Source organism: Pararge aegeria, chromosome 25 (genome assembly GCF_905163445.1).
Source record: "Pararge aegeria chromosome 25, ilParAegt1.1, whole genome shotgun sequence".
NCBI lineage: Eukaryota > Metazoa > Arthropoda > Insecta > Lepidoptera > Nymphalidae > Pararge > Pararge aegeria.
Window position 1 is genome coordinate 10,026,944 of NC_053204.1, and position 27,886 is coordinate 10,054,829.

The window sequence follows — 27,886 nt, forward strand, 5'->3', positions numbered from 1 at the left end:
TACTGTCTACTGCGATCAGCAACCCGTCTCCATCCAGCATGGCGATTACAAACCCATAAGATCGGAGAGGTTTTTTAGTCCAGCAGTCGATTATAGGTTATTAATAAGTCAGTGCAGCTCGTACTATGGTCACGTATATCACGAGAGGGGAGTTTACGCATATGTGTAAGGTCTAATAAATACTACTAATTTAAGGTTTTCCGACTATCTTAAGCAGGACTTCTCTGCCTCTGAGACTTAAAAACTATTAGCGTTTCAGTTTCACAGATGTTGAGTAAACCAATGCCATAGTTTTCACTGAAAGAAATCAGATACAGCTCTAAAATCACAAGCAAAATTAAAATAAAGATACTTTTGTCACTTTATTAGTTACGTGCCGCGTGGCGTAGGTGCTATGCGCGTGTAGGTCTTTTATCTTGAATAGGTTTGTCACAAGAAAACACTTAGAATGTTTTGAATTAGTTTGTATGGAAAAAGTAATATGCTTCTTTCGATGTAATATTTTCACAGGCCGATTCCTTATGTAATATACCTATGCACCTTTCAACAGTATTGCATGATAAGGTAACACGTTTCTTAAACATAGATTAACAAGTACATACCACGAAAATATTTTGATCTTGTCGATATTTCGACCCAGTTGCATGGATCGTGGTCACGACGGGACTCTAATCTTAGTTTTTCTTAGTAATCTTAGTTTTTGGAAATTCTTAGTTTATAATCTTTAATTACGAACTGTTCGACTACACTGACAACGTCACTTTTAAATTGAGAAGCTGTACGATGCTTTCTTAGTTTGCATAATTCTACCACTGGGTTCCACACACTTGCTAATTTAAAAACGTCCTCACGATTGAAGTTTTTGTGCTTCCGAATTTCAATCGTTTCACGAACTAGTCTTGGAATATAATGACGGTCGGTGGAGAGAACTTTAGGGTTATGTAGGTCTATCCAGTGCTGGCTGCCCCCTTGTAGAATGTGCTCCGCAATCGTTGCGGAGCACATTCTACAAGTGGGCACCCTAACTATACTTAAGAAATGTTGATTAATCACAAAAATCTTAGTTTTAAATCTTTAAATAAAACATTTTTAGATGAAAACTTCCCTAAAAATTTTAATTTTAGGACTTACTGTACTTTATTATGATTAAAGAACTAAGCGAAAAGCAGGAGAATCTGTATAGTGTAATTTATAATTGTTAACAATTACTCATTGTAAAGGCAACATTTTTTTTTTCGGGAAATTCTTAGTTTAAAATCTTTAATTAAGGTAACACGTTGTATAAGAGTAAAACACAACCACGTGTAGACTTAGCATTTACCTATATATAACGAATACTAAGAAAAGCTATATAAGGCGATATAAGACATTTAGTAAAGATGAAAATCAATAAGAGAATCGAGTTCACGGGGTATCATACAACAGGCAAACGAACAGTTATAACGGGTGCTATGGGAACCAGAGACAATGGGTTTTATACCATGCGTGGGAAGTACCAAGTTTCTAATATCTCGCGATCAAAGTAATCCAAACATATTATTATTAGTTCCTTATTGTTCTCGGCAAACAATTTTGATAGTGCCGTGCGGTGAGAGCACAGAGTCAGAATACAGTTGTCAAACCCCCCCCGAAGGTGATTAACAAGAGCACCCATCATCATCATCAAACCATTGCCGACCCACTACAGTCGACGAGTCTCCGTCTCCTCTCAGATTGAGAAGGGTTCAGGCCGTAGGTCTACCACACTGGCTTAATAAATCCCTACTAATATTATAAATGTCAATGTAAGTTTGTTACGCTTTCACGCAAAAACTACTTAAACGATCCTCATGAAACTTTGTACACATATTCTTGGAAGTGTTAGAAGTAATATAGGATACTTTTATCCCGACATTAAGCTCGGTTCCTTTGTGAGAGGGGATAAAAGTTTTTGACGATTTTACACCATAACTCCGACAAATTTTTACCGATTTAAATAATTATTTTTATACTATAGAGGTTATATATGAATTTAATTTTGCCCAAACTTTGTGTAGATCTGATGAATGTGGTTGGAGATAGAGGACAGAACTCCTCAGCGGACCGCAGCAAACCCGTCATTTAAGGCTTAGCTATACTGGATACTTTAATTATTTTTAGATCTACAACTAAATTTAATGCCACATCAAAAAACAAAATCAAACGCAGACGAAGTCGCGGGCAACAGCTAGTGTGAACATAATTTAAAAATCAAAACCAGTGTTACCGTCATAGCTCATCGAGTCGCGAAGCTGAAGTGGCAATGGGCGGGGCTTTTAGCTTGGAACCGATGGACTCTGGGGTCCCGAGGATAAAATTAGCATACATTTAGAGTATCCAGCTAGCGAAATGCACTCAGGCTCATCTCCATTCTTGCATTACTTACGTCCTCAGATATTGTCTAACACGGTTGGCCCTGTGGAAATCCTGATTGTTTCAATGCACATGACGACATGCTATAGCCAGTGGCGTGCATAGAGGACATAAAATGACATAAAATGAATAAAATCTCCACTAAGAGCTATAAAAAACTTAAGGATAGGCATTGTAAGAGTTATAAAAAGCCTACCCCTAAGTATTTATAACTCGTATTGGAGATTTTCTTCATTTTATATCATCTGCATACCCTGTGCATACCCTCTATGCACGCCACTGGCTATAGGTTTATTGTTCTCATGCCCGTTTTCACTAACTACTTGCGTCTTTTTAAAAGTCAAACATAAAAAAACTATTTTTATGTATGTAGCGTTATAGTATGAAGTTTATTATTATTATATGTATGAACAATATATTGTATTATATATAGTAACTAGTTGTTGCCCGCGTATTCGTCTGCGTTTTTAAAGTATTCAGTATCGCTAAGCCTTAAATGAGTATAGTAGTGTGACTGTCAATGAAGTAAATAATTTGGAATAAAATAAAATTGCGACTATAATTAAAGATCTAAGCTAACCTATCTCTTAATTTGGACCAGACTGCTCACGGTGTGCCAATTTAATTTAAAATCGGTTAAGTAGTTTAGGAGTCCAACGGACAAACATCGTGACAGGAGATTTATATATATTAAGATTATATGTGTAATATTAGAATTTGTAACATGTAATTTACTTTGCAATATTTTTATTTAGGTATAAATTTTATTGCCGCAGCAACCCGTTCCTTGTAGCCACTACTTTCGCCAAAGGTTGTCCGGGAGGGATCGCTAACGATAAGACCGCATTTGCACACCTGAACTAGTTTATACTTCTTTTGGCGCGTTAGGGAAAAATGATGTATGTAAATTTTTACGATGCGCGCGCACACCGTCACGAAAAACCGACACCCTGAAGTTAGCCATAGTCAACAGTTTTGTTTTTTCAATAAAAGGTTTGACACTGAACACTTTGAGTTGTCAAAGTCTACGGGATCATTCCGGTGATTCAATTGTACAAACACAAATCTCAAATTTTAATGATGAAGCTTGGTTTTCCGTGAGATAACTAGATAATGCGTTATAATATTTCTCTATATATATTGTTAGAGTAGTTTTTTCTACAAACGCAGAATAAGACGAAAGATAACAGTTTTGAAAAGATTTTTATCTTGTTACGCCAAAGAAGTATTACTTCTAACGCGTGCACATAAGTACACACACTTTTTTTTATCTATTGTGTATATCTCTTTCTATATTATTTTTTTGTGTGCAGTAAAGAATTTAATAATAATAATAACTACGAAAAAGGCAATGCTTAAATGAGCAACGCCTTCCTTATCTTACGATCAACTCAATACAGGGCACGGGTCTCCTCCCACAATAAGAACAGGTTAAGGCCGTAGTCCACCACGCTGGCCCAGTGCGGATTGGTGGTCTTCGCACACGTTTGAAAACATCGTAGAGAATTCTCAGGTAAACAGATGATGTTTTCCTTTACCGTTGAAGCAAGTGATATTTAAATTAAAACGCACATATCTTAGAAAAATAGAAGTGCCCCCCAAGTTAAACTCACCTGGCTATCACCGCTTCCTTTTTCTCCTTTTGTATCTTACTCCGCTATTATTGGCTCAAAAAGCTCTTTTTTCTAATTCCAAGTTTTGTAATGCCCCTTTACGTTTAGCATGTCGCAATGTGCATTAGATGTGCTCGAGATTTCCCCCAGGGCCCCGCCGAGCTAGACAATATCTAGGACGTAAGAGATGCGAAAAGAGAGATATATACCTGAGTGCATTCCGCTCGCTGGTGTCTTTCTTTGCATGCAGATTGTGTGTCAAAGTAATGAATGATATAACTCGACTACGGAGCAGAGGAAGGGTCGTTATATTAATAAGTCTTTTTATTTTAAATGTATAACCCCCAACGCATAAACGACGGGCTTCTATAAGTTCGATTTGTTTGTGTGTGAACATATGAACCGAATTTGTATTTGTTTTCTATATTACAAAGGTTAATAAGTAATTTGACAGCCGAGTGGCGCAGTGGGCAGCGACCCTGCTTTCTGAGTCCAAGGCCGTGGGTTCGATTCCCACAACTGGAAAATGTTTGTGTGATGAACATGAATGTTTTTCAGTGTCTGGGTGTTTATCTGTATATTATAAGTATTTATGTGTATTATATTCATAAAAAAATATTCATCAGCTATCTCAGTACCCATAACACAAGCTACGCTTACTTTGGGGCTAGATGGCGATGTGTGTATTGTCGAAGTATATTTATTATTATTTATTTATAAGTCGGAAGTGTTCTTAGTTACTTATTTTTACATCTAGTTATACATCCTATATGTTGACCCGGAATATCAGCTACAACTATACCAAACTATATTTGAATCCATTCAGTAGTTTTCACATGATGCCCAGACAGACAGACAGACAGACAGAAAAAAATTAAATAAAAATCTGTTAATACTGAGTCCAGTATCGATTATAAATCTTCCAGTTACAGATTTATTATAAGTATAGATAACACAAAAGCGGTGATAGCTTTGTGGGTAAGGCTTCGGCTTTACTTTTGTGGAGACCGAGTTCGAACCACGGCACACACTACTAACATTTCGGACTTATGTGCGTTTTTAAATTAAGAAATTTCAAAATCACTGGCTTTAAACGGTGAAGGAAAACATCGTGAGAAAACCTGCATGCCTAAGCGTTCTCTATAGCGTTCTTTAAGGGCTTGTGAAGTCTACCAATCCGACCTTGGCGAGCGTGGTAGACTACGGCCTATAAGACCTTCTCATTCTGAGAGGAAATCCGTGCCCTGTAGCGGGCCAGTAATGGGTGATGAGGATGAGGATTTTATAAATTTAAAATGCACATAAAAATTTTCGGAACCGACAGTATTTGAACGCGACTCTCTGGCAACTCGCGGCCTGAGCGCTTTCACCAATTAAGCTACGGCTCTACTAACGTCGATGCCGAAATTAGTATATACCTTCCACATCAGTCTTATAGCGACTGTAGCGTCATCTAATAGGAAACGTTGCAGTTTCGATCTACTTTTTAAAGGTCCATATTACAATGTGACACGTTTGAAACAAGAGATGTCACTTTGCTTCTTTTAATATTTTTTATAAGAGGACGAGGATGGTAACACGAAATAATAAGGCGAAATTAAACTTAGAGTAATATTTTTTTTTTTAATTGTTTAGTATTTTTTTTATTTCAAATAAATTAATAAATATATCATTATTTTCATTTGTTTAATATTAATTCTTTTATACTTACTATTTTTGCTTTTGACTCAATTGTGTATACCTGTTAAAGTGATAACTGTACTCGGACAATAAACTATAATTTAAAATGATTAATGATAATACAGTGTATCTTTGGTATATCTAATGAAATAAATAAATAAATAACACAAATAAAACTGAGCACGGCAAATCCAAATTTATATAACCCCTTTAGTAAAATCGTAGTTTTTTTATTCTGCCCCAACACTATGCACGTATTTCCTTATAAGTTGAACCTTAAAGAAATAACAAGGCATCTTGGAACTTCGTCTAAAAAGAAGTTTGCCTCAAAAGTGCCAAGTTAGTGGTGATTTTGTTGTGTACCCTATTGAATATTTCAACGTAAAGCAATTTAATTTAGTACATTCGCGACTGTAAGGGAGTTGCTTTGTTTCATGAATGGTCATTTTTCATCTCACTCTAATTGCTCTGCCAGTGACGTCACTCGCGTTGATTTTATCCCTTCTTCAAAACAGATGATAACAAGTTAGCTCTTGACTGCAAACTCACCTGGTAGTGAATTACACTATAAATTGAAAATAAAGAGTATATTACTCTACAATTCAAGCCCTTTCATTTGATACATATATTGAGGGAGTTGTTAAAAATATATAATCCGCCATTTTGGATCGACCAAACAAAAAACAGTTTAAAACACTAAAACACACACACACACTGGTGCTGGGAATTGAACTAGGCACGCCGAAAGTGAAGCCTAAGTCCTAGCCACTAAGCTATCACCGCTTCATCAATCAATAACCGAAAAATTAATTATGAATTTAATCTGATCGATAAACATTGCGCTCGATAGGTAATTAGATATAGAAAGAGTAGCTGAATTTCAATTTAATCCGTACTTCCCTATCCCTACTAATATTTGAAATGTCAATGTAAGTTTGTTTGTTACGCTTTCACGCAAAAACTACTTAACCGATCCTCATGGAACTTTGTACACATATTCTTGGAAGTGTTAGAAGTAATATACTTTTTATCGCCTATCACTGCTTTCGAAACATAATATGAATACTCAAAACAACACGCGAGTTCCACTGGGACTCCATTGTTAAAAAACAAGTTTTCCGACCCACAAGCGCACGACACGGAAAAACATTGCCCCTTCAACAGAAGTTAAATTACAAAATTACTTAATACACTTTGTACCTACATAATTTCTCGAACGCACGAGCATCCGCCATTATGTAATGTAACATGAGGAATAAACTTGAAACGCAAACATTTCAGAATGCACTGAACGAGGCTCGCGCAGCCATTGCGAAGAAGTTGTAAAGAAGCATTGCTTGGATTGAATGCGAATGCACCGAGTTCTTGTGTGGAAAGAGCAACAATGTACGCTTCAGGTGAAGTCGGTGCTGATTAAAAAGCTACGGCATATCATTTTATATCATGTTAAAAGTCGTAATTAAATTGAAATCATTTATTTATTCTTTAAAATAATTGTTTTATAAATATAACCTAAAATAAACTATTTAAACCGAAATAAAATCTAAAACGTCCTCGTAACCACCGCAGCGAGGCACAGTTCCTAGGATGCTGGCAGCATTGCCCCTTTGGATGGCCAAACTTATTTGTTGGCCAAGGTAACTGCCCGCTCTAGGGTCACCGGTAGACTCGATAACCCTTTTCGATAATTCTTTGAAAAGAGCTCTTGCCTCCGGACCCCACGGTCTCAAAGTCTCTACTCCAAAAGGCACAAAAATGAACCTGCTATCCAGGTTTTCATATTTACGCCTCTTGGCCTGCTCGGCACTGGTAGCAGCCGCACCCACCATTGACGAGGTGGCCTGGCGTTTTGGTAGTAATTAAAGTATATTTTAAGTATGAGTTAAAATTTTGGAGAGCAGTAGCACCCAGTAGTACTTAACTTTCGGAATGCACTTTCGAATCTCAGCACCTCAAACTTTTCTAAGCTACTACTTTTTTTCTTTTTTATTTACCAAATAAAACAATCAAATTAAAATGGTTAGTATAAAAGCACCGAAAATACCGCAGAGGTTTGTCCTCGGTGCCTATCTAAATAATACTTGCTCCTCTTGCGACAGAAAACATCGCGAGGAAACCTACATGCCTGAGAATTCTCTATAATGTCAAAGTCAAAGTCAAAAATATCTTTATTCAAGTAGGCCCATAGCTGGCATTTTTGATGCGTACATAAGAATTACACGGTAGTGAGATGATGGCGATAACCACATTCGTAAACTTAAAAAAAAGCTACGAGGGCTTTTTTTTGGCTTTGTTTTTGGCTTTGTTTTTTTTTTGTTATCACCATCTCACAATGTCATTTAAAATGATTAGAAGAGCAACCTGGTTAGAGCAATAATTCATACCCAAGCTTTTTTATCGATTACGTCGTCCTTTATACTATAATAGGACTTTTCTATAAGCTTACGTTTAATACAAACTTTGAACTTTTTGAGAGACATCTTCAAGATGTCAATTGGTAGTTTATTGTAGAATTGCTACGCTTACTTTGGGGCTAGGTGGCGATGTGTGTATTGTCGTAGTATATTTATTCATTTATTTAATTATCCGGTGCGATGTCCCGTAGAAACCGATTAGGGGTAAAACTACCATAATCCTTAACAGATAAGCCCGCTACCATCTTCTTATAAAGGGCACGTAACTTGGAAAAGTTAGCGTTGCTGGTATTCGAACTCGGCACATTTAAGGCCAAAATCCTAACCACTAAGATATCACCAATTCCTTCTATGTTTACGTCCGTAAAACTAAAGATGGAACGGACACGGAAAAACAGACGTACACATAAAATGTAATAGTAATAAAGTAACATAAAGTTAATAGTAGTCCAGAATGTTATTTAAAGGTATCACATTTAATCACTGGTTTCACTTTGAGAGTTGCTTTGCTTCACTCACACGCTTTATACCCCTTATTTAAGGTCTACAACCTTCTCTACTTGGAAATTTTAAACAAAGGGAGGGTTCTGGAATTGTTTTCATTTATGAATGTTTGAGGAATATTCTCAGAATTACTTTGTAGGTTCCTAAGTACAAGGTTTTTAAGTATTCAGTTGACATACATGCTTACAAGCGATTATGAATTATAAGGCAGTAGTAATAAGGTTCATTGTTAGTATTTATCTCAATGGTTTGGGTTTTTGGTAATAATTTTCGATTTTGGATAACGAGGTTCTGCATGTTAGATTCCCTACTCGTCATTATATGTTAGTTTTTAGTTATCTATCTTAATTTATCAGGTAGTGTATAATTTATGTGGTTTTTTAGTTTGTCCTCTTGAGGACAGGCAAAGATTATTTACCATACAGCCAACGTTTATTTTATCTTCGGCGGGAAACGTTAAATACTATTTTAAGGCTCTGGATAACTGTTGTAGCTGAAACTCTAGAAATAGAACAATTTTTTTCATTTCTCGCCACACTTCTGCCTATGTTAAAATGTGTGCATTGCATCTTAAATAATTTTTCATACTCGTAAATTTTTATTTTCACTGCTTTGAATAGCTTAAAATTCACGATGTACATACACGAAGCTAAGAAAAAATATTTTTAAAGTGTCTATAAAGTTGGAATATAATGTTTCTGTGATTTCACAACATTTTCCAATAATAATCTACTAAGGACTAGAGTAATTTTATTTTGCTATTTTTTGCTATTTTATATTTATTAATCAGCTTACCAATTATTTTTTTGAATTTTAATGTAAATAATTTATATTTAAGTTTAACTTTTGTTAATTATAAAATTTATTAAGTCATAAATTAAACCACTCAGTTTGATTATTTGCCTACATCATCGGCTGACGTTTAGTTCGTAAACGTAGATTGTCTACTAGGCTGTATGGTCAATGATCTTTGCCTGTCTTAAAAGGCACAAATGAAAAAAACAACATAAAAAAATCGTCAAAGACGATTGGCTTCACTGACTTCTCTTTTTGAATACTTACTTTACCACCCGCGATAAAGTAATGAGGTGTTTTCCACCCGCAGTTTAGATAAAGAAAGCCAGTTTTCCGAACATGGAAAATTACAGACGACCTCAAACGAGACGCACTGGATGCATGCCGTAAGACACTGCATTTCGTGTGAACGTCCAGTGGTCAAAATTATGGAAACTTACATCACGGGTTGATAAATACATTACATAAGATTAAAGTAAGTTTTTTGCTTTAGACTAATTTTGATTTGCTAATGTATGTAAACATTTGTGATAATTTTTGTTGACATTATGAGTAGCATAAAATTAAATTAAGGTTTAATGAAAATTTAACTGCTTTGAGAACTTCAATAGTTTTCGGAGCGGAGTGGAGTGTAAAACAAGAACTCCCCCAGTGTCCGAGAGCCTTTGACTCGCAACTTTGGAAACTATTTCAATTAAAATTTCCAACTTGTATAGAATTACGAATGTACATACTCGGAATATTACCTAGCGTGGTTTACTTAGATCTCGGTGGCACGATGGTGATATTAAGAAGAGCGGTCATAGCCCAGTGGTTAGGACTTCTGCTACACTATCGGAGGGCTGAGTTTAAAATCCAGAACGATCCTGTAACTTTTCCAATATATGTGCGTTTTTAGCAATTAAAATACTTACTCCAACAGGTCAAAACAACGTGAGGTAACCTTCCAGCACTTTCCCTTTGTTTCCAAATAGTTTTAAATGACAATGTGAGATGGTGATAACAAAAAAAAACAACCGGCTAAGTTCGTTGTGGGCTTCTTCTTAGACCTTTAGTTTTAAATTGACAAATTTAAATTTTTATTTATCGCCGTCAACTCACTTATATGTCGTATTTTACATGTAATTTAGGTACGCAATAAAAGTGCCATCTATGTGCCTATCTGAATAAAGAATTATTAGACTTTGACTTTGACTTTGACAAGTAAAGAAGGTTGTAGACCTTAAACAAGGGGTAGAAAGCGTATGAGCAAAGCAAATCGACTTGAAAAATGAAACCAAAGATGATATAAATGACAATGATACTCGTATATATGAATGATATAAATGACATTCTGGAATACTATTACCTGAGAACGCAAGTGGACTAATCTTTAGTTTTACGTGCGTAAACATAAAATGAAGCGCTGATAGCCCAGTGGTTAGGACTTCGACTTTACTAACGGGGAAGCCGAGTTCGAAACCCAGAACGATCCTCCAACTTTTCTAATTTATGTGCGTGTTAAGCAAATAAAATACTTGCTCCAACGGTGAAGGAAAACATCGTGAAACCTGCATGCTTAAGAGTTCTCGACAATGTTCTCAAAGGCGTTAGCATCCCACTTATAAAACCACTGCGCCATATTTATTTAACTCTTTATTTGTACACCACAATGAAGTTAAGAAAATAAAAAAAACAATAGAAATACAAAGACAGAAGTAGAATACAAAAGGCGGCCTTATCGCTTAGTAGCGATCTCTGCCGGGCAACCTTCGGATTAGGACAAAATGAGAGAGAGCGGACAGGTGGTGTAAAATTATTATAAACGTACATTCAAATAGCTAAATACAAATACATAAACAAAATTGCACAAATAAGAAAAATATTAATAAATAAATATAAAATAATAAACTAATATATACTCAATCATACATAAATACTTATGAACATATAGATAATAAAAATAAACATAATCAAGGTATAATAAAGTCGTCATTATTGTGCAAGATAAATAAATAAATAAATAAATAAATAAATAAATAAATAAATATACTACGACAATACACACATCGGCACCTAGCCCCAAAGTAAGCGTAGCTTGTGTTATGGGTACTAAGATGACTGATGAATATTTTTATGAATTATATATACATAAATACTTAGAAAATACATATAAACACCCAGACACTGAAAAACACTTAATGCTCATCACACAAACATTTTCCAGTTGTGGGAATCGAACCCACGGCCTTGGACTCAGAAAGCAGGGTCGCTGCCCACTGCGCCAGTCGGCCGTCATGATAATATGCCATAGAGGTCCTATGAGAAAGATCTCTACTCTCTACTCAACTCTCGTCCATTTATAACTGAGAATGATGAAATAACCAAATTCTAAGGCATTTAAAACCTGTCCCATTAGCTGCGACATCTTGGAACTTCTGTATAAGGTCACGATAATGTTGAAACTATCGCCTAAATCTTGTACGGAAAAACGCAATTAACAATTTTCTTACACGGTTATAGATTTTGTATGTTACTGTCGTGTTAACTAGGACGAAACTTAAACAAACACACGTATTAACCGAAATATGACAAGTAACAATGAACTAGCTGGTCGCTGCGGTTTCACTAGCGCTAACTAAGGGTTTACTGCTATTTATAAAATGAATGTTAAATTGTAAAATGTAAATTGTTGATATTGGAAAAGTGCAACTGCTGAGTTTCTTGCCGGCTTCTTCTCGGTAGAATTTGCCTTCTGAACCGGTGGTACAGTCACTACATACAGACAGGCTTGACTTTTTAAAAGTACTTATATTAGGCCTACTTAAAATAAATGAATTTTAAATTTTTTTTTTTGAATTTTTATTCAAATAAATAATAAAAATACTACGACAATACACACATCGCCATCTAGCCCCAGAGTAAGCGTAGCTTGTGTTATGGGTTAGTACCCATAACACTAACTAAGATAGCTGATGAATATTTTTATGAATATAATACACATATGTACTTATAACATACAGATAAACAACAAGCACTGAAAAACATCCAAGTTCATCGCACAATCATTTTCCTGTTGTGGGAATCGAACCCACGGCCTTAGACACAGAAGGCAGGGTCGCTGTCAACTGCGCCCACCGTCTATCGAAGCCTCATCTTTCATATTCTAGATGATGTTTGGGAATTGACCCACCACACCACTTCAATACAGGCTGGTGGGTTTTATTGTTATGTCACGTTGACGATCCCATATCTTTTCCTGAATTATCTGACGTATGAGAGATGAAAGCGGAAACCAAACGGAAAAAGAATCGTCAAAATTGGTTGCTAATTGGCGGAGAAATCGAGTAATAAATATACACAAAAACATACGATCGATAAGTCGGTTGAAAAATAGACACAGTTCATTTTGTAGCAACAAAACCACGTAACCCATTATTCATGTGAGGTCGAACCGACAAACCTCGTGAGGCTCTTCTAATGCAAACGTAATATGAACTGCTCAAAAGTTGAAAACTGAACCAAGCTTATTAAACTTTACACCCTCAACAATATTGTCAGCTCTAAAAGGTTAATTCCATGCCCCCCCGCGAATAAACTCCTCTACAATACAAGCGACATAAAAGCTGAGCTTTCTTTTTTAAAGTTAAAACTTTTAAAACCCGGAGCTTGTTGGCAAACTTTGGGGCACAATGGGCTGAAGTTTGGTACACCGATACTTTGTATAGAGGAAGGTTTTTTTTTTTTGTGTTGTTTTATAAATAAACTAGGCTAGGTGTTTCATAGTTTAAATCGAGTGTCGGTAGTTGGGAATCTTTTTATGACTTTATTCGTAAACTTTATGAATCAACTTCCAGTTTGCCAGTTAACGGAATTCTGATGAAACTTAAGTAGATTATTTAGCTTTTGTTTATCATTCGAGCGATTCGATTCGAGAGATTATAGCTAACTTCATGGTGTCGGTTTTTTGTGACGGTGTGCGCGCGCTTCGTAAAAATTAACTCTCACCATTTTTCTCTAACGCGCCAAAAGAAGTATAGCTTCAAAAACATAATCAATTCATTGGATTACCCTGTAGTGGGCCGGTAATTAACTTCGACTAGAACATTAAAAAAAAATTAGAAGTAAATTGAATACAATTCACACTCAGAGCGATTATTCCTTGTGAAGTCAACATCTCCTGAGGATGCTCCGGTTTCGGAGCGAAACGTGCGTAGAGGGTACATTGCCGAGGATCGGTTTGGTGTGGAGTATATATGTGTGTATAATAAAGATTAAAGAAATTAAAAATTACACCATACAGATTCTCCTGCTTTTCACGGAGTATAGCAAATTAATATCTTCATAATTAATAAATAATAATAAATATACTACGACAATACACACATCGCCACCTAGCCCCAAAGTAAGCGTAGCTTGTGTCATGGGTACTAAGATGACTGATGAATATTTTTATGAATTATATATACATAAATACTTAGAAAATACATATAAACACCCAGACACTGAAAAACATTTTATGCTCATCACACAAACATTTTCCAGTTGTGGGAATCGAACCCACAGCCTTGGACTCAGAAAGCAGGGTCGCTGCCCACTGCGCCAGTCGGCCGTCATAATTTATCATGGAATTCCGCAAAGTAACGCCTGCTTCTATCCAAGTCATAAGACACTTAATTTTCATAATAACGAAGTGAAATTCACTTAAAAAAAAAAAAAGTGAAATTAGACAAAAAGCATCCAGCAAACTCGGCAAACGTACAAAACAGAAAACTTGTTAAATGATCATTCTCTGTGGTATTGTCAACATTTCGCCTTTAGAAGTTAATTTTGTACTACCCCCGGGGATAAACTTCAATTGTGCAGCGACACAAAAGAGCTGCGCGCTCTTTTTAAAGCTTTCCTTTTTAAACTTTACAAATTCGGTAGTTATATTTTCGTCACTATCATAGGCGGTCGAGTCCAATCTCATCTAATCTTACGTTGGAGAGAGGAGGGTCTCGACAAAGATCATGCAATTTTTTTTTCTGAATTAAACCAAAAAAATAAGTTATACTATTTTGATCTATTTAATCTAGATTGTACATGCTTAAGGTTTAATTTTAAATGCAATCCTAATACGATTAAGATCATTCGCTAATTCGTTCGAAAGAAAATAATTTCATCCACACTTCGACGTTTTACATCTACTGACTGTCAAAGCACCATATTGGTTTTATACCATTTGTTTTTTTCTTTTTACAATAACAATCCAACGCGTTTAAGTAATTTCATTATCATCACCTCAAACAATTACGTCCACTGCTGGGCATAGGTCTTTTGTAGGGAGTTTTACAATTCACGGTCCTGGGCCGCTTGCCTCCAGCGGCTCCCAGCTACTCGCCTGATGACATCTGTCCACCTCGTTGTGCCCCGCCCATTGCCACTTCAGCTTCGAAACTCGCTAAGCTATGTCGGTTCTTCTACGGATCTCATTTCTGATTTGATCGCGTAGAGATACTCCTAACATAGCTCTCTCCAACGCCCGCTGAGTGACTCTGAGCCTTCTTATGAGGCCCATAGTTAGCGACCATGTCTCAGATCCGTAAGTCATCACTGGCAACACGCACTGTTCGAAGACTTTAGTCTTCAGGCACTGGGGGGACGGGGGGGGCACGACCTGTAATTTATGGACGCCCCCATATCACTAGATTTGTACAATTTTTGAAATGTGTGTAAAAAATACTTATCTGTGTGACGGGTCCAATACTTATGAAGCTTTGCACGCCACTGGTCGCAGTATATTTATTTATTACAAAAGGTATATCCCAGCTGTGGGACGTTAACGTAGAGTGATGAATATATAACCTAAGTCATTTTGAAATACATTTCGTGTAAACATACGCAACGTTCATTATTTTGTTTGTATTTTCGCTGCTTCAAATGAATCAATTCTTTGATGTGTGTATTTCAATATTACCCATATCAAAGTAGCTCCAAGAAAAACTGTTCTGCCATTTTGAAGCATATACTCACAGAATTTAGAACCTACAGAAACCGCGTACATGAAGCATCAAAACCAATCCACTTTAGAATTAAAGATTTCTAACTTAGATTTTCGTGGTTAATCTTCTTCTTACATATAGCTCAACGGGTACATACAACGATAATATTTTGGATTTGTCGATATTTCGACCCAGTTGCATGGATCGTGGTCACGACGGGACTGCGTAGGTACGAGACGTCAAATTGGATGTCACGGGCAGAATCTGACTACCCGCTTTCGTGTTCTTTTTGTCGGTATTTAACGAACTGTTCGACTACACTGACAACGTCACTTTTAAATTGAGAAGCTGTACGATGCTTTCTTAGTTTGCATAATTCTACCACTGGGTTCCACACACTTGCTAATTTAAAAACGTCCTCACGATTGAAGTTTTTGTGCTTCCGAATTTCAATCGTTTCATGAACTAGTCTTGGAATATAATGACGATCGGTGGATAGAACTTTAGGGTCATGTAGCTCTATCCAGTGCTGGGTGCCCCCTTGTAGAATGTGCTCCGCAATCGCTGACTTCTGGTTTCATTGTCTGTAACCGCTTTTGTATGTTCGGTGACCCGAGTGGCTTTGGATCTTGGCTAGGGATGGCCACTTTAGTATGGTTTCTCGAACCAACGGTACCACTCCATACCATGACAGTAATTATATGTTACATACAGTATGTTCAAAGCGTTCACCATAAAATTTTAAAATGGGAAAACGTTTTTGAGCTAGCAACATTCAGCGGGTGTAAAGTGAGACGTGCGCGGGGAATTTTGACTGTTTTTGGACACAATGCACTGCACACAATAATGGTCTAATGAATATTGTGTATGTTATAACAATGTTTTTTTATTTTTTTTTTTAATTGTGTTTCTTCCTTTTTTCCTTCGACATTGAGATCGAAGACTGTCGGTACCCAAATATGCTACATGGATGGCATTCTGGTTGTTCTTTTTTTTTTTTTTTGTATGCAACTTCTACATTGTGCAGAGTCTACAACCTACTACAATATTTTCTACTAAGACCTCTGATTATTAATTTGTATTTATCAACTACGTTAAGCTTTATTTTTTTATTATTCCTATTATTTTATTATTATTATTATAATTTTTTTTTTTTTTGTATTTACCCCTTCATTTTCTGTCTGTGTTTAATTACATGTTATTATTTGAATGCATATCTTTATATATATATATATATTTCTTGTGTGCGTGTGTTTGTCACTGAACTCCTCCTAAGCGGCTGGACCGATTTGAATGAAATTTTGGTATGCGTTTGGGTGGCAACCTGGATGGTTTAGAGCCACAAATCCGCCCGACAGATGGCACTGAGGTTAGAACACGTTTTAAAAAAATAACCACATCACCGGTATTGGCGGTAAGTAAGATCTAGATAGTAGTTCTTACTTCCCCGGACAAGGTCTGTCAAGTCACAAAAAGCCTTACTACTAGTAAATAATTGAGCGCAATCTCCTTTTTCTGAAGTCAGTAAAAAAAGAAACCATTACTTCTAAAAGGTTAATTGAGTAGGTACTTAAATAAACTTTGGTGTAAGTAGAAAGACTTTTATACCTATAAGATGTTCTTTCTTTAAAAAGTTGTTAGTTTTAACAAAACCCGGGGCTTGTCTGCGAACTTCGGGGCAAAATGGTCTGAGAATACACGATACTTTGTCTAGGTACTGGAGAATGTTGTTTTTTAATGTTTTCCTTAACAAACGACGTGTACCACAGTTAAAGTTGACTGTTGAAAAATGAAAAATGTTCAAGTTTCATCGCGTACTTTCGAAGTTATTTTTCAACCCCGGTACAAAAACGACTGGCTTATAAGTTTCACGTGTCTGTCTCTCACTCTCTCTCCCTCTTTCTCTCTCTCTCTCTCTTTCTCTATTTGTGTGTATGTGTGTGGCTCCCGACCAGATGAACCTTGATGTTATATTTTTTGTCGAAAAGGTGAATTTGTCGGGAGTGTTCTTAGCTACTATTCGTGAAATCAAATGATGCAAGATGGCGCCGCCACAAAACGGCGGCTCACATTTTTCCCAACACAACTCCCTCAATATGGGTATCCAACGATAGGGCTTGAGGCTTGAGTTCGATCACCTTTTACGGTTCGAAGTTATGTGCGTTTTTAATTTAACCAATTAAATATCACTTGCTTTAACGGTGAAGGAAAACATCGTAAGTAAACCTACATGTATGAGAGTTCTCCATAATGTTCTCAAATGCGTGATTCTACCAATTCACACTTGGCCAGCTTGGTGGGCTATAACGGCCTTAACTCTTGTCATTCTGACAGGAGACCTGTGCCCTATAGCGGACCAAAAATGAGTTAATTATGATGATTTCTAAAAGTGCTTTAGCAGTAGTTTATTGCTGTTGTGAGTTCTGTACATAATTTCGATTAGTATTTTTGGACCGAGTTTCTTTCTTGCCAGCTCTTCTCGGTAGAATCTGCTTTCCGAACCGGTGGTAGAGTCACTAAAAACATACATACTTGACGTTTTAAAAGTGCTTATAAAGTAGGCCTACTTAAATGAATTTTTCATTTTGATTAAATTTAAAATCACTGTGTAGTACTTAATATATTTATGTAGGAAATAAATGACAAAAATAAAGAAACACAAAGTTAGTTATTCGATTGTTTTGTTTTCCACTATGCCAGCAGTCCTTGTGACTGCCTTTGTTTTTAATTTTTTTAAGCAAAGATAATTACATAAACTAAAGAACACAGTTCACCTCTATGACCTTTTCTACACTTGGCAATTGTACCCCAAAAACCCTGAAATGCGAACTAGGTTTACTCAGAATTTATTATTTACAAAAAAAGGTTTAACAAACATTGCCACCTCCTGTTCTAATCCCGGATTACCCAATAACAATGAACTTTTACAAGTTGCCCTGTATCTTGCCACTCTTTCTAGCGTACAGCAATTATATATCCATCTCTATTCCGTGCGATATCTCGTTTTATAAAACTTGCACTGTTACACCTAAGTTACGACCCTAACCTTTTTAAAATATTTACAAAATCGCCCGGGGGCTTGGAAAGGGGTTGCTTCGGAAAATATCTTTGGGTACAAACCTTGTAATTGGAAAGAGGGGGGGTTTGGTTCGGAAGATTACTTATCTACCGACAGCTTGATTATAAGTGGTACTTTTGTTCTAAAATTATATTTAGGTTTTTACGAGCATACTTAATATAATTGATTCTAAAAAATCAAGAGACTGATTAGGGACGATTGAATGAGAACGAATGAGGACCTGATTCTGCGGTGTCAAGTTAATAGTTTTTCGCAAACTTTACTAAATATAATCGACGCATTCCAAAATTTAAATTTTAAGTGCTATTATGACACTAGAGTTTTTTAGTTGCCAATTTTTGTTGTCTGTTAGATACGACAACTTAGCTGCTTTTGTAAATTGGCAAAAAAACTAGCCTTAACACCTGATATATTAAATTACGCTAAGTTGACACCGCGGCTTTTGCAAGAGCAAGTATTATTGGTGCATATAATATCGATGTCTTTATATTATATGCCAAATATTTATTCAGCACCGACCCATTATGACCCTCTACAGAGCACGGCTCTCCTCTCAGAACGTGAAGGAGGTTATGTTTCTTAAGAGATGGTGGACACCAAGCTCTTGAGAACATAACGGAGAACTCTCAGGTGTGCAGATTTCCTCACCATGTTTTCCTTAACCATAAAAGTGATATATAAATTACTTAAAAAACGTACATAAGTAACAAAAGTAAGATTAATGTGCTGGGATTCTCGATAAAGTAAAGCCGAAGTCCTGACTAGGCTACAACCGCTTTGCAATCGCAATATTTACTCACCAGATGCACGAGGGACTTACACATACGCAATGTGTTATGGAATTAGGAAATACTGCTGAAGGGTGCGTAAGAATAAGAATAAATATTAAATCAGAAAAGCATATTTATTTTTCCATACAAACTAATTCAAAAAATTCTAATACTTTACTTATGACAACCCTGTTGAAGATAAAAGACCGACACGTGCATAGTACCAACGCGTCGCGTACCTACCTAATAAAGTGACAGAAGTCACTAGATTTTACTTTCGCATGTGATGTTAGCACTATATCTGCTTTCTTTCAGTAAAAACTATGGCAATGGTTTAATCAAAAACGATTAGCATTTCAGTTTCGCAGATAAGACTCAGAGACAGTAAATAATCTACCTCTAAACCTTCTGGAGTATTATTTCTGTTTTCATTTTCACGTTGTATATATTTTCCAAGTTGCCTATTAGATAAGACAACTTAGCAGCTTTTGTAGGTTGCCAAAATTCAAAAATTCAAAATTCAAAATTTATTTATTTCAAGTAGGCCTAATATAAGCACTTTTGAAACGTCAAGTCTGTCTGTTTGTAGTGATTCTACCACCGGTTCGGAAGGCAGATTCTACCGAGAAGAAGCCGGCAAGAAACTCAGCAGTTGCTCTTTTCCAACATCAACAATGCCAAAAAACCTAGCCCGTTTGCGGGCACCTGAAATATTAAATTGCACTAAGTTTTCACCGCGGCTGGGTTTGCAAGAGCAAGTATTCACGGTACGTATGCACGACTGTGTCTTAACAAAGGAGAACTTTCGCGGCGGATAGTTTTCAAGGTTTTTGGCAAACTGCACTCGTTTATTTGGCGTATGCTCTGCATGCAGTTTCGAGAACTTGTTTCGGGAATTTCTAGAAATATGCTCCTCATGTGTACGTATTAGAATCTGCGCAATCTAACTATTATTCATCATCAACATCAAATTGACCGATTGACGTCCACTGCTGGACATTGGTCTTTCGTACGCTAAACTCAAATTCTCAACAAACGTTTATTGGAATTATTAAAATAAAGCTTAGTTTGCTATAATCCGCGAAAAGCAGAAGAATCTGTGTGGTGTAATTAATAATTTCTTCAATCCTTATACTCCTAACCAAACAGATCTTGTGCAATGTACCCTTAACGCACGTTTCGCTCAAACCAGAGCATCCTCAGGAGATGTTGACTTTACAATAGTCTTTTTATGGGAAATTCAAACAGTTATTAGATGTAACAAATGATGTAGCACAGCATACAGTTTCACCGCCCCTTGAGTAAAATAAGAAAGAGGGGACACTTTAATCACCTACTAGAGAGAAGTAGGATTCCATACAAAAATGTATGGAATATATCTAATCATAAGCCACAACCGTATGCAATGGTAGGCCAAGAAACAGGTGTATCAACTCTACTGAGGTTGGAAGGGTTTTTAGCACAATATAAGTTATAATTATGAATCATAATTTTAGCTGCCCTAAGCTAAAATTATGATTTATTGCCTTTAGCTTTTAAATAAGGAGGATATGGCCTTTTACGAGTTCTAATTCTATTATGAAAACTTGGATTAAAGATAAACTTTATTTGGGTAATTATTAGTTTAATTGGAGTTTAAGTGAAGTTCATAAAAAGCACAGAATCAGTGGCCAATGAAAAGAGTTAAAAAAATATAAGATTGTAGTGCCAACTTGCGTCGCTTTTCCAAGATATTATTCTAATTTCAAAATGAATGAAAAATAAAACGTCATACCAAATGTGATAGTAACAAGGGTCGAGGGAAATATATCAGACCCTAATGCTTATTGGATGCGTAATTTAAGAATTTGAATAAAAGGTGCTTTTCTAAGTGGTACGGGGTTGCATTGATAACTGACCGTGACAGAAGCCATTTAATTTATTTTATTTTCAAATGAAAATGTGAGATGGTGTTAACAAAAAGAATACCTGGCAAAGTTTGTTTTGGGCTTTTTCTTAGACCAGGCACGTTTGGAACCCTCGTAGCTTTAGTTTTAGGTTTACGAATGTAGTTATCGCCATCACTACTCACTACTATGTACACATTTTGTATGCAATCAAAGCATCAAAATCTGATGCCATCTATGTGCCTATATGAATAAAGAAATATTAGACTTTGGCTTTGCCACAAACATCCTTGGTAAATATTATGGTCGGTGTATATCCAAAGGTGTCAATGTTTGTCTGGATTAAATACTCGAAATAAATAAGTAAAAGATACATTCGAATATATTAAATAAAGTCACTAACATAGATAGGTGGTAATACTTTTGCAACCTTCATACGAACAAGAACATAATATACACGAATGAAATATATTATTATCAGGGTTGAAACTACAGTAATGAACTAGTAAATTTTTCTGAAAGCACTCTTGTACTAGAACACAACTGTCGGACATACGACTACGTAAAATTATTTTGGTAGGCGCTTACCCAACTTTCTAACATAAAACTGGCTAAATACCATCACACTTGCAAGGGTCTTAAGATTTATACTATCAGGCCTCATTAGAAACTAAGGAAAACTAAAAAGGCGTGAAAACAGAAGGTTTCACTGGTCACTTGATGCGACCGAAGCCTTACACGAAAGAGCTAATATTTTGATAAAACTCACAACAATAACATCAAAAGTGTCGGACATACGCCAACGTAAGATTATTTTGCGTTTTCCTAACCTTGAAATGTAACTTAACGTAATTTTCTAATTACCTAATATTTCTATAGGTATATTGAAGGACGAAGAAGTTACACAATCCAACAAGAAATCGTCAATAGCATATCGAAACTCAAAACTTACAAGGGCCGAAGCAAATATATCACACAAGTGCTTATTTGATACGGAACTAGGCAAAACTAAGTAGGCTGTAAGTTTTGGATTTGTAGTTTTTGGATTTTCACTGGTCACTAGACGCGACCGAAACCTCGAACAACATAGCTATAATATTCTGATTAAACTACCAAAAATAATGTCGGACATACACCAACTGAATATTGTTTTAGTATGCGTTCACATCGAGTCTAACTTAACTTGCTAAATACCAGGAATGTATAAGGACGAAGTAGTTACACAATCCAATCCCAAAAAAAAGGAAAACGTCAATAGCATACCAAAACGCAATACTTACAAGGGTCGAAGGAAATATATCAGACCCTATTGCTTATTGGATACGGAACTAGCGAATTTGAATAAAAGGCTCTTGTCGTAAAATAGTCGCCATCCTATTATTGAGGTCGTAGGGATGGGATGCGATTATCGATAACAATATATTGTATCGTATATATTCTTATTTTCTGTTCCTCGTTATCCGAATGCTGAGGGCTTTTGTTAAGACAGCTTTAGTGTAATATAGTGATGTGAAATATTGTTTATGTTTATGGATAATTTAGTACGTTCATAATAAATACAGTATACTTGTGGATATTGCGTTCTTAGTTGTTTGTTTAGCAATAAAAGAAACACAAATCATTTAAGGTTCATTGTAACGAAAGATAGTTTTAAAACTTTCATGTATCGAGAAACAGATGCAAGCGTTTATCCAATCAATTGTAATAGAGCCATAATTTGGCCCTTATTTGACTCATAGTAAAAGCCTTATATATTTAATTAATATATATTTAATGAGGGGACGCATGTCATTGCCAGAAGGGTGATCAGCCCTCTGTAATGACTATTCCACTCTATTCCACCCTATTCACAGGTTTACTGGTGTTCCGGTAGCATCCCCTCCTGAAACCTATCAGTATCTTTGGTGAACCTTACGATATCCCCTCTAGAGAGGTTTGCTAGTATAAGCCTTGCAATCCAGAGCGGAAATATCACCAGCTACTTGGGTAATTAATTATATTAGTAGTAATTAATTAATGAAGTTGACAGAAAATTAAATGTCTTGATTTTTCTTAATAATATATTAGAACTCATAAAAATAGTGATACACTTTCTAAGAAATTCATTAACTTTTCTAATCAATATTAATTAATTGGTAATGCAAACAAATGTAATTTTTGAGGTGTTTCTATGATATTTATTTATTTCGTCAGAGCGTTTGGTTTGGTTACTGGCGTCGCAAATTACCAAATTATACTATAAAGAATTTCGTCGATATCGAAATTCGAAGGTTAAAAGACCATAAATTTATCGATAACATTATTTAATTGAAACCCTATGAAGTCCGAGATAATGTAGGTAATTAAAAATATCTGTTTTTGTATATCTGCGAGTGTACACACAATAGAAGTAGACCTATTTCCTTATATATTTCTCCTATTTTATAGACTTTATTTTTCTTAAATTTTTTTATTTATTAGGTTTTACAAACACTTACACTAATACAATCGTTTTTTAAAATTTCTATTTAAGTGTAATGTTTTCTTAAAAGTAAACTTAGGATAGAGAAATATATAATGAGTTACAGTTTTATTATAAACAAGAATGGATGTGAAAGACGATTGCGGTTAAGGACCAGTGGTTAGGACTTCGACTGCATTTCCGAAGGGACGAGTACGAGACCCAGCACGCATCCCTAACTTTACTAAGATATATGCGTTTCAAGCAAATTTAAATATCACTTGCTTCTACTATAATAGATTTAAATTGATTAAGCCACCGCACTGTGACGCTGTCACTCGATATAGGATGCTTCCTATCACACCATTTTTTTTGTTTTTTTCTTAATAGTAGAAGATAGACATTGGACAGATTTAAACTGGGTCACTGTTGTTTAAACGTGTTGTTTAGATGGCCGATTGGCGCCGTTGGCAGCAACCCCGATTTTTGGGTCCAAGGCTCTGGGTTCGATTCCTACAACTGGAAATGTTTGTGTGATGGACATGCATGTTTTCAGCATCTGGGTGTTTGTATAAGTGTTTATGTATATTCATCACCATCATCATATCAACACATCACCAGCCCACTATAGGGCACGAGTTTCCTCCCACAATGATAAGGGGTTAAGGCCGCAGTCCACCACGCTGGTCCAGTACCGATTGGTGGACTTCACACACCTTTGAAAATATTATAAAGAACTCTCAGATATGCAGGTTTTCTCACGATGTTTTCCTTCACCGTTGAAGCAAGTAATATTTTAATTGCCTGAAAAACGCACATAATTTAGGAAAGTTAAAGGTGCGTGCCGGGATTCGAACTCGCCCCCCGAAAGTAAAGTCGAAGTCCTACCCACTGGGCTAACACCGCTTCTATTATCGCTTTTATGTATATTATTAATGAAAATATTCGTCAGTCATATTAGTACCTAGCCATTAAACAAGCTACGCTAACTTTGAGGCTAGATAGCGATATGTGTTTGTCATAGTATATTTATTATATTAAGATAAGAAACTAAACTCCAAAGAAAAACAAAATGTATTTCTTTCTTACACTGTCCCAAAATCAAACTTTCAGATACGCTTATCGATATGCCAAGAAGCCTGCCCTCAGAAACCTATCAAGACAACCCTTCAACCCCCATAAACCGAGATCCTAGACATATCAGGCCGCGCTCGATTCATCTCTGGGTTAAGCTTTCATATAAAACCGCCCCTTTACGCCCTTCCTCAGATACAGTACAAGGTTTTGCGCTTAGATAATGCTTATTGAAGGTTTTCATTTTGCGTTTGTTTTATGCCAAGTGTCAACGCTTTAACTTGGTGATTTGTTTGAGTTTATGAACTGCGGCAAACGCAATCTATATTCTTTACTAGCTGACCCGCGCAACTTCGTCTGCACCAAATCGTTTATTACAGGTATTTCTCAAAAAAACTTAGAAACTAATTTCAGCGCTACGAGGTCCAGTTTTATTTCCAAACTATATTATTCGCGGCTGGGCGGTCCGCGGCATTTTTCTTGCTTTTTGCATTTCTATACCCGTCGCAACTTAGAAGCGATAGGTTCAATTTGAATAATTTAAAAAGAAATTTGCTGGTATATAATCAAACTTAATATTTATAAAATTATTCATTTGGATATTCATATCATGATAGGAATGTCACCATCTTTCGATTGTACCCGTGTTTTGAATGACAAATTATAAAAAAGCAGTTATTGTGACTTAATCATAACTGTTAGACATAGCCATAGTACATTATTTTTATGTATCGTCAATCATTTTCGTGGCGTACGCCGGTAAAGCTTCAAGTCAGTGTGACATATTTTGAAAACTTACAGAAAACCATAGTAAAATATACACTTAAACCTTACGCATGAGTCACTTTATTCAGGTATTTCCACGTGGTCCCCGGACAGACAGACAGACATAAATTAAAAGAAAAGCTGTTTTGAAGTCAGTATCGATTATAAAGCATCCCCATGTCAAAATTTTCAAAATATATTAAAAGTACAGAAATCTCCCAGTTACAGTTTCTTTATGAGTATATAGATCTTTCTCTTCACTATTTATATTCTGTCTATGGTACAAAAAAGTTGCTTTCTCTTCCTAAACCACCTTAAGGATTTAGATGTGGTTTTTAATTTTTCACAGATGGATTATACAGGGTTAAACAAAAAATATAAGAAAGCTCTCGGCCTTTAGTTGTTTACATTAATACTAACAAGTTTTGTTCTAAGAATTTTTTTTTGCTTTATAGTTTGTGGAAATATTAAATATTCAATATTCTACATAGACACTCTACTTGTAACTACTCTGTACTGTTGTATGAAATAAATTAGAACTGAATTTTGAAAAGCCTTTGAGCAAACGTTATGAGTTTTAATAGTAGGAACTACAAGGCCGAGAACTTTCTCGTATTTTTTGTCAAACCCTGTATGTAATAAAGTTCAGTTAAGTTTTTTGTAAGTTAAACTTTAAGGGGTACCTACTTAAAAATAATAGACATCCTTAAGAAAACACCGCGATTGCATATTAACGACTCGTTTGATGCCGTCTATCATCTTCGTTGAGAGTCGACCATCGCTGCTATTCTTATCTTTTCCAACCACAAAACATTTGAAAAAGGGTGCCTACTTGTGTTTTTTTTTTTATCGCTTCGATCGTAACAAAATATTATAAATTATGTATTTCTATACTATCTTTTATATTATTTTTATTTAGTATTACACATTTTTCTCTTATTTTTAATGATTTAAATTGTATTATTTTACCCATAGTTTTTAAGCGTCGCTCTGTCAGTGCCTACCGTCCAAACGTCACGTCTGGCTTCACGAAAGATCAGCGCTATGTTTAACAGGCAATGCAAATATTATGAGTGAAGACCATTTTGGGATCACACCGTTCCTATAATTGTAGTGTTGTGTTGTTTTAAAGCCGGCAACGCATCGGTGGCTCCTCTGGTGCTGCAGATGTTTATGGGCGGCGGTGATCACTTACCATCAGGTGACACACTTGCTCGTTTGCCCGCTATTAATATATAAAAAAAAAGAAGAAAAAAAAAAGACTATTAAATTGTATTTTAATTCTAGTGTGTATAATCTTGTAGTGTGTATATCCAAACAAAGTTTTCTTTCTTTCTTTCTTCTGGGTTTCATAATCTGACATAAAAAAAGGTGTACTCACATATAACAGTCAATGACGCGTTCGCTCGGATAACCTTGTGTTTGGGCGCTGGGCCGACCTGGCACTGGTACTCAGCATCGTCCTCAAGGGTCACGTTGACTATCCGAAGGTTGTATATGCCGTGGCGACGGTCGCCGAACATCGAATATCGGGCGTAGCCGGGTATAACTGAAGAGTAGCCTGGAAACAAAACATGTATGTTAGTTTTCAATTGACTTAATTTTTTTTTTTTACTATATTTTGCCCACGCTCTTTGTCAGCGTTTATTACGATGGGATATCCCGTGGGAATCGGTTATTTGCTGGGATATAAAGTAGCCTTTGTTACTCTCCGTCCTCTCAACTAACTCCGTACCAAAAAACTAGTTAATTGGTTGCTTAGTTAGGGCGTAACGTAAAGACGAACAAACAAACAGACTTTCATAAATACTTACACATAATGGCGAATGTTTGTGTGATGAATTGGAATGTTTCTCAGTGTCTGGGTGTGTATATATACATATTATAAGTATTTATGTACATTCATCTTCGTACTCATAACACAAGCTACGCTTACTTTGAGGCTAGATGGCGATGTGTGTATTGTCGTAGTATATTATTATTAATTAATAGTAACTTATAATTTACAGATAAACGCCCAGACAACTAAAAAACATTCATGTTCATCTCACAAATATTGTTTTCCAGTTGTGGAAATCGAACCCACGGCCTTGGACGCAGTAAGCACTGCGCCACTGCGCTAACCGCCTGAAAAATTATTGACGGACGTGATGGCCCACCCGAAGGTATCTAGAAAACCATTGCCTTTAAACAGCACAACACTTCACTGGGCATGCAAGAATCACGTGCTATAAAGTGCCGCTTTCATCAAATCATTATCATATCAACCGATGGACGTAGACTGCTGGACATAGGTCTTTTGTAGGGAGTTCCAAATTCCACGGTTTTGTGCCGCTTGAACCCAACGGCTACCTGCAACGCGCCTAATGTAGTCCGTCCACCTCGTCGGGGGTCGACCAACGCTGCGTTTACCAGTGCGGGGCTGCCAATCCAGCACCTTGTGCCTGGCACCATATACCCACAGTTTTCCAGCCTCATGTGCTTTTTTTGGCGTGGTGGAAAAGCTTTATTG

General features: G+C 36.1%; 1 protein-coding gene across 2 annotated transcripts in view; it reads right to left on the reverse strand.

The window, feature by feature from the left end:
• LOC120634824 (nephrin) overlaps positions 1-27,886 on the reverse strand; it is a 391,882-nt gene that overhangs the window by 309,219 nt on the left and 54,777 nt on the right. For both annotated transcript variants that reach the window (XM_039905648.1, XM_039905647.1), the window contains exon 4: positions 26,756-26,935. In XM_039905648.1, coding sequence (XP_039761582.1) covers positions 26,756-26,935 — 180 coding nt within the window. The remainder of the gene's footprint in view (positions 1-26,755; positions 26,936-27,886) is intronic.